Source organism: Eumetopias jubatus, unplaced genomic scaffold, assembly GCF_037043125.1.
Source record: "Eumetopias jubatus isolate StellerSeaLion01/CBP00866 unplaced genomic scaffold, mEumJub1_p1.0 scaffold_10, whole genome shotgun sequence".
Lineage (NCBI taxonomy): Eukaryota > Metazoa > Chordata > Mammalia > Carnivora > Otariidae > Eumetopias > Eumetopias jubatus.
Window position 1 is genome coordinate 46,001,960 of NW_028274816.1, and position 13,594 is coordinate 46,015,553.

Genomic DNA, 13,594 nt, shown 5'->3' on the forward strand with positions numbered 1-13,594 from the left:
GAAGAGTTGTTGATTTCAGCCCAGAAATGAGAAGTCCTTCATTCCTGTCATATGGCCTAGTCATGTTTCATCATGTGAACATGCCTCATTTTATCTGTTCATTCACCAGTGGATGTATATTCGGATTGTTTCCATTTGTTTGATTATTCTGAATAATACTGCTATGAGCACCCATGCTCTAATTTTTGTGTGGCCATATGTTTTCATTTCTGTTAGGTATACATCTAGGAGTGAAGTTGCTGGATCATATATTTGTATATGTTTTAATTTTTGAGGAATTACTGAATTATATCCCAAAGGGGCTGCACCATTTTACATTCCCACCAGGACTTCTGAGTCCTCCACATTCTTGCTAGCAGTTGTTATTATCTTACTTTTTGATTGTAGATGTCCTAGTGGGTATGAGGTGGTATCTCAATATGGTCTTTTTTTTTTTTTAAGATTTTATTTATTTGAGAGAGAGCTAGCACAAGAGTGGGGGGAGGGGCAGAAGGAGAGGGAGAAGCAGACTCCGCGCTGAGCACAAAGCCTGACATGGGGATTCATCCTAGGACTCTAAGATCATGACCTGAGCCAAAGTCAGACGCTTAACTGACTGAGCCACCCAGGTGCCCCTCAATTTATATGTGATTTATATTTTCATAATGGCTAGTGATGTTGAGCACATTTCCATGCACTTAGAGCTCATTGACATGTCGTCTTTGGAGAAATGCCTATTCAGATGTTTTGCCCATTTTAAAATTGGGCAAATTTTCTATTGTTGAGTTTTGAGCATTCTTTATGTATTCTAGGTAAAAATCTCTCATCTGATATATGATTTCCAAAAGTTTTCGTCCATTGTGTGGGTTGTTTTTTCACCCTCCTGATGGTGACCTCTGAAGAGCAAGTTTTAAATTTTGATAATGCCCAGGTTCACATTGTTGCTGCTGCCGCCGCCTGTGCATGTGGTGTCGAAACCACTGCCTAACGTGAGTTCCTGAAGACTTACAACTATGTGTTCTTCTAAGAGCCTTGTGGTTTTAGTTCTCACATTGAGATCTTTGATCCATCTTGAGTTAACCTTGGTAGGTGGTGTGAGGCAATGGCCCACCTTCATTCTTTTGCAGGTGGATTTTATTTGTCTCAGCACGATCTGTTGAAAAGACTAATCTCTCCAGTTTTAACTACTTGGCACCCTTGTTAAGGAAGCAAGGGACCTAAAATATGAGGGCTTATTTCTGGATTCTGAATTCTGTTCTATCAATCTCTATGTCTGTTGTTTGGCCAGTAACTACAGTGTCTTGACTACGGTCACTTTTTGTGTGTGGTAAATTTTGAAATTGGGAATTGTGAGTACTCCACCTTTGTTCTTTTTCAGAATTGTTTTGGCTATTTTGTTTTCCTTGAGCATCCATGTAAGTTTTAGGATCTGCTTGTCAATTTTGCAAAGGAAGTCAGCTAGGATCTTGAGGGGATACTGCTGAATCTGTAGATCATCTTGGAATGTATTTTCATCTTAACAATAGTAAGGTAATAGCTAATCCATGAATAGGGGCTGCTTTCCCATGTCTTTGGGTCTTCTAAAGTTTCTTCCAACAATGTTCTGTAATTTTCAGAGTATAAGTTTTACACTTTTTTTTGTTAAATGCATTCCTATTTTGATGCCTTTAATGGAATTTGTTTTTAGTTTTTTTTCCAGTTTGTTCATTGCAAGTGTATAGAAGCACAATTGATTTTTTGATATTAATCTTGTGTTTTGTAAGCTGTTGAACTCATTCAATCTCTCTCTTTTTTTTTTTTTTTCAGATCCCGTTTAAAGTTCTGAGGGGACATGAGGACCTTGTGAGCTCCTGTAACTTCTGTGTGGGTGACACGAAGCTCCTCAGTGGCTCTTATGACTGCACTCTAAAGCTGTGGGTAGGTGGCCTGGTGTAGGTGAGATGAGAACATCCCAGTAGGGGATATAAGCTTGTGCCATATCTTATGGAGAGTTCCCAGATGCTCAAGGATCCCAAAGACTTGGAGAGAATTTTCTGAGCGAAATGCAAGAAGGAGAAGCCAAGTGAGGGTTCAACCCTAGCGTCAAGCCCCTGGAGAGAAATGAGTTTAGTGTGGCTGCTGGTGGCCTGTTGATTTGGAAAACAGTAGGAGCGGGGGATGGGGACAACTGGCGGAGCCCCCCACCTACTGTTGGACAGTTCCCGCTGTACCTAGGGCTTACCTGGGATCTCTGAGCTGTGGCCTCTCTTTGGGTCTCCTTCTCATTTGGGAACTTCACTTCCATCCACAGAGATGGTATGGCCAGTCCTAGGTGGTCACAGAGGATAGAAAAGTGGCCAGGCCTGGGACCTGTCCATGAGGGGTGGTTTGGAGGGGCAGGCTTGAGCATGGCTCCGTGCCCCAAGGTGCAGGAAACAGGGGCACAAGGAACAGGGGTGTGTGATGGTCAGATGAGGTTGCAGAGACGTGGCCACCGAGAACTCTTCCAAAGCCTCTGGGCATAGCCAGCAGATGGGGGCCTTGCTGATCAGTCAGGAGGGGGTAATGAGGGAGCGGGGATGGGGGATGTCAATGGTCATCAGGGCCCAGGCCACAGATGACTGTGTGGCTGGGGCTTGGGCCCATGGGGGACAACAGTCCATTCTGAGTTTTGCCATCTCCTCTGGCTTCAGGGGCAGGAGGGGATAGAAAGGCATCTGGGCTGGTTCCTGGGTTCCGGTTTGGGTAATCAGGTGAAGGATAGCTCCTCACCCTCCAGATGACCACAAGGTCATCTTCTGTGTCATCAGTGGGTACCAAGGCCTGGCAGACTAGGCAGGAGGGTTTGCGGATGGTCCAAGTGGTTCAGCTGTATGACTCTGGGTGGTCACATGACCTCCTGGGCCTCCCTGAAGCTCTCCAGGTCCAGCTGCATACTGGGGCTACCCTGGGGCCTGCCTGGATGCCCAACAGCCATCCGTTCCCCACCTCTGCTGTGGCTCATGAGCTCCTGCTGGGAAAACTTGTGGTTCTTCTGAGAGCCTTAAACCCTTTCCCAGCCCTCTGGGGAGACTGAGGAGCCAGGGGCGAGGGGGCTCTATGGGTTGTCATCACCCCGGGGAGGGGGCAGGGGAGGGCAGCTTTCCAAGTGTGCGCCCTGCTTGGCCAGCTCAGATCCTCCCCACATTCTTCCCACCTTTTGAACCAGTGGAGGGACTCATGGGGTTTCTGTCTGTTTGGGCCAAAAGGCTCTTGTCTCTAAAAGGGGAAATCCACCTGTTTTATCTTGTCATCCCAAGATTAGAGACCGTCCACTGAGATGTCCGTGGTTCTCCACAGTGGTCTGGCTGCCTAGTCCACACCACTGTTTCCAGGATGCAGTCACTTCCGCCTGTCCAAGTGTCCCGACACCAGCCTCGCTCAAGGCCTTGCCTGCCTCTGCCAATTTCTCCAGGTCCCTCCCAGCGCCACCCCCATCCCCCAGCCCCCGCCAGAGTCGCCAGTTGTCTGCCTTGGCTGGCCCCATTGAAACCTCCTCCGAGAAGTTCTCTTTCCTGCTCCTGGTTCTCTTTTCCCCACCTTTGCCCTTTGGCGGGCTTCTCCCTCGGCTCTCCCTGCCCCAGTGTAGCTATCATTCCTAAGCGCCCCCTGGGCAGATGACCCAGCCATTGCCCGGCACACTGCCTTCTGCTGTCACGGTATCTCGGCCAAAATGTCCCCTTGCTTCTTCCTCGTCTTCCCACTCCTGTCACCTCGCATCTCCTCTCCCTCCTCTTGGGCCCCACCCAGAACCCAAGCATCTCATTTAATCTTTTGGAAGCTCCCTTCACCCTCACTGTGGACCATTGTGAATAATTTGCAAAGTCCATACATGTATGAAGAAGTTGAGGAAAATCTCTCTTTTTTTTTTTTTAAAGATTTTTATTTATTTGACAGAGAGAAACACAGCAAGAGCAGGAACACAAGCAGGGGGAGTGGGAGAGGGAGAAGCAGGCTTCCCCCGGAGCAGGGAGCCCGATGCGGGGCTCGATCCCAGGACCCCGGGATCATGACCTGAGCCGAAGGCAGACGCTTAATGCCTGAGCCACCCAGGCGCCTTTTTTTTTTTTAAGAGAGAGAGAGAGGGGAGACGGAGGGGCAGAGGGAGAGAGAGAATCTCAAGCAGACTCTGTGCTGGGTGCAGAGCCCAAAGTGGGGCTCGATCTCACAACTGTGAGATCATGACCTGAGCCGAAACCAAGGGTCAGACGCTTAACCGACTGAGCCACCCAGGGACCCTGGGGAGAAATCATTCTTAATCCTGTACCCAACATCCCTCTAATACTTTGGCATGCCTCTTTCCAGTTATTAAGAAATAGCAACTTTGGTGGTTTTCCTCACGGCACAGAGAAGAAACAAGAGCCATTACTTCACAACCCTGGAGTTAACTGCTGTGAAAATGTTGGAGGGGTGACTGGGTGGCTCAGTCGTTAAGCGTCTGCCTTCACTCAGGTCATGATCCCAGGGTCCTGGGATCGAGCCCCGCATCGGGCTCCCTGCTCAGCAGGAACCATGCTTCTCCCTCTCCCACTGCCCCCTGCTTGTGTTCCCTCTTTTGTTGTGTCTCTTTAAAAAAAAATGTTGGGATATAAGTTCATTTTTTTCTTGTTCGCACACGTATACCCATGTTTACTAAATTGAGACCATAAAGAAACACTGTTTATATAACCGCGATAAACTTGGGCTGTGGGTATTGTTACATTTCCCTATTTTCCCAACTATTTAGTGGAGCCCCTCTTTTCCTCCCCTTCACTTAAAATATGACCAGTACCCCTGCCTTGAATTATCTGAGTCAGTTATCTGAGTCCACAGAGGGGTTCCTGCCTCCAAATGTCAGGTGAAAAGGAAGCTGTCTTTCGCTTATTTATTTCAAGAAACAGTCAGTACAAAACAGAGACATTTCCACTGCCTTTGGATTTCACTAACAAAATCTGGCTTGTTTGCCATCTACTTCTTGTGGAAGGATTCTCTTCACAAGCAGTGCACCTGTTCCAAAAGGGTTCTCTGTCTACTGGTGCCGTTCCTCTTACTGGCCAGCAGGTGTCACTATTGAGTGCTGAAGCTGCACATGGACCCCCTGCTGCTGGTCCATTTCACGGCTGACCTTAGCCTGCCCGGGGGTGGGCTGCACAGACCGCAGTCCCAGGCCCCACAGTGATCGTTTTCTTAGTTCCATGTTTGTGCTAGAGCCACGCCCCAGCCAGGGAAGCTGGATCGCAGGCAGGCCGCCTGGACCCGTTCTTCTCTCCCAGCCAGTAGACTTGTGAATCCAGGCTTGCAGCTTGGATGTGTTCTGTCCTGGTGAGTTCCTCCTTGGATTCCCGCTGTCTCTTCCTGCCTCTGATTAGGGCCTGCTGGGTTCCCCCAACACGACCCCACTGTTTCAAGTCCTAACGGAGTGGGGGTTGAGGGCCTGGGTCTGTGTAGAAAAGGGTGCATATAGCAGGTGTGAGACTGCCGTGGAGGGTGGCCTTGGCGGGCATCTGGGAGCTGGACTGGCCCATGGTGTCCTGCAATCTGCTAAGTGATAAGGAGGGCTCAGTGTACCCAGACTGTTGGTGTAAGCCATGTGGTTCATGCTGGGCACCTGCTTTCCTTCTGGGAGTCTGGATTTTGGTGTGTGCTAGGGAATTCCCTCAAAAACCCTGGGCTCCAAGGCTCAGGCACATCTCCCCAGTAGATGACACATCACACATGTTATCACAACTGGTTGCTGGAGGAATTAGGCATGTCCGTGTGACCCACTGGAGAGACTCTTGGAAGCTTGTGCCTCGTCTCCTCTGGACTCCACCCCAAGTTCCTTCCCCTTTGCTGATTTTGCTTTGTGTCCTTTGCTGTAATAAATCTTAGCTGTGAGTCTGACTATCTGCAGGGTCCTGTGGGGGTCCTGGAGAATCACCGAGCCTGGGGTAGCCTTGGGGACCCCTGACAGAGGGTTCTTTGTCCCCCAACAAAACTTGGACTCTTTCTTTCTTTCTTTCTCTCTTTCTTTAAGATTTTAGTTATTTGTCAGAGAGAGAGAGAGTGAGAGCGAGCACAAATGCGGAGTGGCAGTCCGGGGGAGAAGCAGACTTAGCAGGGAGCCCGATGCGGGGCTCGATCCCAGGACCCTGGGATCATGACCTGAGCTGAAGGCAGACGCTTAACCGACTGAGCCACCCAGGCGCCCCTTGACTTGGGCTCTTAATACAAAATGGGCTCTGCCCATCAGGAAGTACTGTCCCAGGCCTGCCCCGGGCAGGCCAGAAGCCTCCATGCTCCGCATTTTCACCCAGCAACCCAAGCCCTTTCTCGGAATTCATTGTCTTACCAGTAACCTGTTTTTCAAGGGGACTTTCTACCGCAACTTATCCTGAAAAGCTCTGGGCACATTTCTAACTGAGAATATTTCACCTCTGCCACAATGGGCACTTTTCACTTTGGCACCCTGTTTTCTTCTCTTCATGTTCTCGAGCTATTGCCGGGCTTCGATCTCATTGTTGTCTTTAGTCATCAGCCGCCCGCGTGCTAACAGTGGCTGGCGCCCCACGTTTGGCCTGCTGGGATCTGTTTTAACTGCTCCCCTGAGGTGACCCGTGCCAGCGTGCCTGCCATCCCCTCTAACACCTGATGGACCTTTCTCCGCACAAGCCTTGGACTTGGGTGGACAAGGGTGGCTCTGACTGTTAGGAGGGACCCCTCGGAGTCACATGGCCAGGTCAAAGGGCGTGAACTCTTTCAACAAGTTCTTGAAAGGTCTTGTGAGATTCTGCCAAGCCCCTTTGGCCGGTAGAGATGGAGTAATTGTCTGCAGCCCTGTGCCCCCGGGGTGCCTGTGCAGGGGAGGGGGCGTTCTCCAGGGACGCCGTGGGGGGCAGGGTGCCCTCGCTGCTCTGGGGAGAGGCAGCGGGGTGAGGGGCGGCGTGGGACCCAGGGGTTGTCACACTTCGCTGCTGTGGTTAAGCTCAGCACGCGACTTCCGCCCGCGGCTGGGTGACCTTGCTCTCCTCTCTCTCCTGTTGATTTGAGGATGCTGTGGATGGCTCAGTCATTCGGGATTTTGAGGAGAGGCCCAAAGCTCCTGTTCTAGAGTGCAGCGTGACGGCTGACAGCAGAAGGTGACCTTTCCCTCGTCCGGCGCTGGGCGGGAGGAGCGAGGGGGCAGGCCAGCGAGCAGCATGCCAGGGACACTTCTCTTCTCCCGCCTCTGTCCCCACGGTTCCCACGTTTTGCTGGGAGAGTCAAGGGGATGTGGAACTCTTGGAAAATGTAAAGCGCGGACAAGACCACACGTATGGTGGCTCAGACAAAGCCAGTCTGCATTTCCTTCATGGAGATGCTTTTCTGTGGTCACACCCGTGGCCCCGCTGAAGCCGCAAGGGGCCACGGCGACTGAGGCCCAGGTGGCATCTCACAGGGGGAAACGGAAGTCCAGGACATGAGATAGGCCTTTAAAACACAAGGGGCTTTGCTTTTTTTTTTTTTTAAGATTTTATTTATTTATTTGGCGTCCCAAGGACAACTTTTTCTTTTCTTTTTTTTTGGTAAGATTTTATTTTTTTATTTGACACAGAGAGAGAGACAGCGAGAGAGGGAACACAAGCAGGGGCAGTGGGAGAGGGAGAAGCAGGCTTCCCGCTGAGCAGGGAGCCCGATGCGGGGCTCGATCCCAGGACCCTGGGACCATGACCCGAGCAGAAGGCAGACGCTTAATTGACTGAGCCACCCAGGAGTCCCAAGAGGCTTTGCTTTAAAACAGATTTGCTTGTGCCCTGAGCAGCAGCTACAAAGCTCGTAAAAACTCAAGTGGGAATTTATCCTCCATGGGGACACGGATTGCCCTGGAAACACGCAGCGGGAGAGAGGTACATGTATATTAGTACGGACAAAGGTACATTTATATTATTTTACTAAATGTACAAGAAAACGTTTCAGAAAAAAGTGAGCTGTCAAAGTGTTCCTGTAAAAAGACGGCCGCGTGAGCAGAGAAGGAAAGGGTTGGTCCGCGTGAGTGGTAGGTAGCCCCTCAGAAGAAGACTGTCATTCGCAGAAGAGAAGAAACAGTCTCTTTAATGTCCTGAGGATGGAAGAACGTTTGTGGGTGGCTGAGGGACTCAGGAAGAGCACGCAGTGGCGCCTCGGCATGAGGTTCCATCCGTTTCCAGGGAGGCTCATGGAGGGGGCTCAGGGAGCATCCTTAGAAAGATTCGGGGATTACTTTGCAGTCTTGGTCCTAAGTTATAGACATTTTCTATGAAGAATTTTCTATGTTGTTTGTTTTTTCATAGAACCCATAGCCATAACGGTCTGGGTCATTTTCTTGGCAGAATTATCACAGCGTCCTATGACAAAGCGGTGAGGGCTTGGGACCTTGAGACAGGCAAGCTGCTGGTGAGTGTGGCCTGCCCACTGCATGGCAACACAGGCTCTTGACTGGGCTTGGTGGGGGCAGGGAGAGGGGGGCCTCAGGCGGGGGCTGGGGTGGGAAGGGAAACCAGTCTTTCAGAAAAGGAGAATTTTCTCAGGGACACCAGGTGCTGGAGGGGGATGCATCAGGGAAGGAAACTTCTTGAGGCAGGCAGAGGAGGGCTTTTGCTGGAAGGATGGGAAGGGTTTGGATACACAAGCAGGGGGAGTGGGGGAGAAAGGGGCGTGGCATTCCAGGCTGAGGGAAATACACAGGCAAAGAGACTCTCCCCTGTGGGGGTGTTGGGATTTGATGGGGTAGGAAGTAGAGCTGAGGCCATGGGACAAAGACCACGTGGTGAAAGAATGAGTGTTCTGGGGATGGTCTTCTCCCAAGCTTGGAGGGGCCACCATCTATCCATCCAAACCAGACTGAGACTCCCTCCCTCTCTGTCCCTTGCCCTGGCAGCCCCGGCCCTGCCAAGGGGGGCTCCCCGGGGAGCTCCTCATCGCCTCCCCTTTGCTCCTCTTTTCTTCTTAGTGCAAAGATCAATTTATAGTCACCATAAACACCCCAAAGATTATAGTTAATATGTTGGCATCTCTTTTCCTATGTCTGCACACATTTCCAGATGAACACAGGTGAGTATGTTCTGTTAACAACGTGGCATCATTCTGTGCATACTTTCTGGATCTTGACTTTTTTTTTTTCACTCAAAAATAAATAGTGGGTAAGTACACATCAACGTCATTCCTTTTTCATGGACACATGGATTCCATGGGATAGATAAGTCAGGCTCTATTGCACTATTCCCTGCTATAGGACATTAGGGCTGTTTTTACTTTTCTCTATCATAAGCGATGCTATGATGAGGAAACTTTGTGTGTAAATTTTTATACACACGATGCAATATTTTTAAGGACATAGAGCTGGATTTTATTGCTATAAATAGAGCTGGATTTTATTGCTAATTTGGTATAGAAACATGGCCTTTTAAAAATTATCCTCTGGACATCTGTGCCAACTCCTCTCTGATGCCCTGGAAGGGTGCTCCCTATCTTACCGGCCAGATAGCATGATTTTTAAAAAATTTTAGCCCACTTTGGTCAGTGGAAAAATGAGATTAGCATTGATTGCTCCTGACTTTGAGCATTTATTCCAAATGTTTGTTTCTTCTCTTGTACATTTCCTGCTCTTGTTTCCAGCCAGTTTTTCTATTTGAGATACTTTTCTTTTTCTTCTTTAAACATCTTTTTAGTGCTTTGATTTATTTTTGTTGCCCCAGCGATCCACGCCCCTTGCCAACTAGAAAGCTGAATTAGTTATCCACCACTGTTGGGCAAATTAGCCCGAAACTTAACAGCTTGAAACAACAAACGCTTATTATCTACCACTTTCTGACAGAAATCTAGGAGCAGCTTAGCTGGGTGGTTCTGGTTCAGGTTTCTTACGAGGTCACTGTTCAGATGTCCCCTGGGGTACAGTCATCTGAAGGTTCAACTGGGGCTAAAGACTCCCCTTCCAAGATGGCGCACTCAGATGGCTTTGGTCAGGAGCCCTCAGTTGCTCTCCGCCATAGGGCTGCTTGAGTGTCCTCAAGATGTGGGAATTTGCTCCCTCAGAGTAAGTGATCCAAGAGAGAGCAAGGAGGAAGCCACGGTTTCTTTTATGACTTGGTCACACACTGTCACTTCTGCCATATTCTATTCATTAGAAGTGAGTCACCAAGTCCAGCCCATGCTCAAGGGGTGGGGAACTAGGCTCTACCTTTTGGAAGGTGGAATGGCGAAGAATTTGTGGGCATATTTTAAAACTGTCATAGTGGCAATACCATAATTTGTAAGATACAGAGAGACCATCCTTTCCTAGAATGTTGAGCGGCTCATTGTCCCCTTCTTGAGGTTTGGTGCCTGTCTCTCCCGGGAGAGTGTGGGCGGCCTGAGGGGCTGGGCTGGGGTGTCTTGTCCATGGTGCGAGGCCCAGGGCAGACACCTAATAAACACTCGTTTACCCAACTGAGTAGGAGGAAACTTGGCCATTACGAGAACCTTGTGACCAGTTCCACTAGATGCTCTACCTATCCTTGTCCATCTCTCCTGCACACAGATTCATTAATTATATTTATTAATTTAATTAATTAATTAAACCAACCCCAGTTTAAAATTCAGTTCCTTATTTGCACTAGCCATTGCAAATACTCAATGGCCCCATGTGGCCCAGAGACTAATCAACGTATCGGATGGTGCATAGATGGAACATTTCTGTCATCACAGAAAGTTCTACCGGACCACGGGGCTAGAGAGAAAACCACCTTTTGATTGTTGCCCTATTCAGTGGAAGATCAATCACGAAACCTTCATAGCCTCCTGTAAGGTTTCTCCTGATGGCAAATATGTGGTCTCGGCCTTGGATGTGGACCGCGCGATCTGTATAACAGATGCAGAAAATGCCACCACCGTGTCACACATCAAAAGTGAGTTTGCAGGGGCTCCCTGCTCTGTTCTGTCTGCCATGGTAACAGCCACTTGTCACTTGACCAACAGTGACTTTTGATGGCCTTATTTGGTGAGGCTATAATGAGCCACATCATTAGCGACGGGACACTCACTGATAAAACACCAGTGGCTAAGACCTTGCCTGATTCTCATCAGTTAAGGCTAATCACGGGATTAGCCCTGTGCTTGTCATAAATGAAACAGTGTTTTGGTCCAGCGTTACATGGACAGGTAAAGCCCAACCCTTTATCGAGTAGAGGCTCGGCCTTCATAACATTTTTATCTGTATTTTTAAAATATAAAGATAATAAACATCAGATGTCAATTTCCTGGTTGTGATACGGTACAACAGTTATACAAGCTGTTTCTTTTGGGGGAAACTGGGTGACGGGCATACAGGATCTCTCTGTCTTACTCCTTACAACTGCATGCAACTTGACGGTTATCTCAAAATAAAACATTAAAAAAATATGTAATCATCGTAAAAAATGTGGTAAGTACATAAAGTTGAAAAGTGAAAGGCTGCTGTATGTGTCCTGTCTCCTTCGCTGGGGTGTCTATTATTAACAATACATTGCTGGGTGGCCTTCCTGACCTCAGTGAGTGTGTGCATGCGTGTGTGTTTGCACACTCCATGCCTACTTCCCATGTGTACCTCGTGTTTCTGTTTCTGAGCACGGACCTGGGACATGGGCGCTGCCCCCCGGCTGCACCTCCCTTTCCTGTGTCCGTTCATCCTCTACCTGTCCTCAGCCTCCAGCCTCTAGCTGCACACCATGCTTCTCCACGCTCTGTCCCACCTTCAGGCCTTTGCATCTGCTACTCATTCTGCTGGGAGCCCTCTTCTTATTCTGGTTCCCCTGCTAACTTTCAAGGTCCCTCCTCGACCTCTCAGGGCTGGGCCAGGAGCCGTGACCTACCGCACACCCCTCTCGTGGCCCCCACGACGTGCTATGGGCTGTTGCTTGCACAAGGGCGTCTCCCCATCAGACTGGGAGCTCTGTGGGTACAGGGAGCTGTTCGGCCATGCCTCTCATTCTAAGCCTGGCACATGGTCAGCACCCAGGAGATGTTTGTGCAAGTGTAGAGTCTCTTGTGAAACTGGTATCGTGTTTCTGTAACATGGTTGCTGCCCAGGGGGAGGCCCATGGAATGCCAGGTAATGAGTTGCTTTTCCTGTGCCTCAGATCATCACAACCGGTCCCTCACAGCGTGCTGCTTTGACCCCGACAGCCAGAAGGTGGCTTCCGTCTCGCTGGACAAAAGCATCAAGATCTGGGATATTACATCCCAGGCCACGCTGCTCACCATCACCAAGTGAGGAGGGGCCCCCTCCTGCAGCAGGGAGGTGGGCCCAGGTCCCTGTTGATGCGCTCCTGGATTCGGCCTGCACACGGTCGGCTTGCGATAGGGTGTCCACATGGGGCACCTCTAGCTTGGTCACAGGTGCTCAGAGGAGGCTGGAGATGGAGAAAGGGAAGGAGGGAGCCAGGTGGGGGGAACACCACTAGCTGTGGCTAGTGGGCAGGGACAGGGCTCAGGTGCACTTGTTTTCACTTGAGCCAACCCTGGAAAACATTGTGCAGAGCTCCCCCATCTTCCTCCCAAATGTGAATTTCCAGTGTCTCCTGTAAAAGGGGAAGATCTGATCGTCCAGGGCATGCAAGGGTTCCCTGGCAGGTGGTCCCCACTGGGTTGGGGGGGCAGGCCTCTCCAGCAGGCCCTGGAGTCAGGATCCCAGAATGTGTATATGCCCTGTCACCCTGCCCACTGCGCTCAGTGATGAGCCCTGCTGGCCTGGGACAGGCTGTCCCTTGGGGATCTGGCCTGGAGTTAAGAGTGTGCAGGTTCGTATCCTGTGTGACGTTGGGCTTTAGATTCCTCACCTGCAAACTGAGCAGAGGCAAGGTCTGAGCAAGACAGCACACGCCATCCTCAGCACGGGCCACACGGTGCATGCTCAGCATGTGCTGTTACCGAGAGGGACTCTCAGCGTTGGGGGTGCTGTGGACCACTTCCCTAGGGCAGGGAGGGGTGCGGGCAGTGGAGGGAGCCGTAGTTCCTGCTGTGGGTGTCACAGCCCACTGCGTTCTGTTTTCCCCATGGGGGTGGAAAGAGAAATAAGCAAAATGTTTATTGGTATTTTTGATCAACCTAAAATGTATGATTTTTTTTTTTTGAAATATAGCTTTTAGCAACAAAAGATAAAGGCAAAGATTCTCAGTGCCACACGACAGGGATGGCTTCGGGGCATGCAACCTCTGAAGTTACACAGGGTCTCCCACACAGAGCGCCCCACGCTTGATTTCATGCTCTGCTGTCAATGTCCTTAAATTCTTAGTTTTTGAACAAGGGGCCTTGCATGTTTTTATTTCCAAAATATGTAAATTACTTTTTGAAAATGTAAAACATGCAATACAGTACAAAATTAAAAAGGAACAAAAGAATATCTAATGAAAAATAGCTCTTACCTGTCTCGAGGTCATTCACTTTCCCCTGTCCCTCCTTCCTGTCTACAGTTCCGTGGTTCGGGGGATATCACATTACTTTTTAAATTGCGGGGTAAAACTATATATAACGTAGAATTTTCCTTTTAACCATTTTTAAAGAGATGTATTTATTTTAAAGATATTTATTTATTTATTTATTTATTTATTTATTTATTTATTTGACAGAGAGAGGCACAGCGAGAGAGGGAACACAAGCAGAGGGAGTG

General features: G+C 49.4%; 1 protein-coding gene across 1 annotated transcript in view; it reads left to right on the plus strand.

Moving 5' to 3' along the window:
• The window catches only part of WDR88 (WD repeat domain 88), a 42,147-nt gene that overhangs the window by 8,242 nt on the left and 20,311 nt on the right, over positions 1-13,594 (plus strand). Inside the window, exons 2-6 of the mRNA XM_028123667.2 lie at positions 1,786-1,896; positions 7,006-7,094; positions 8,304-8,367; positions 10,718-10,856; positions 12,066-12,195. Of these exons, the coding sequence (XP_027979468.2) occupies positions 1,786-1,896; positions 7,006-7,094; positions 8,304-8,367; positions 10,718-10,856; positions 12,066-12,195 (533 nt within the window). The remainder of the gene's footprint in view (positions 1-1,785; positions 1,897-7,005; positions 7,095-8,303; positions 8,368-10,717; positions 10,857-12,065; positions 12,196-13,594) is intronic.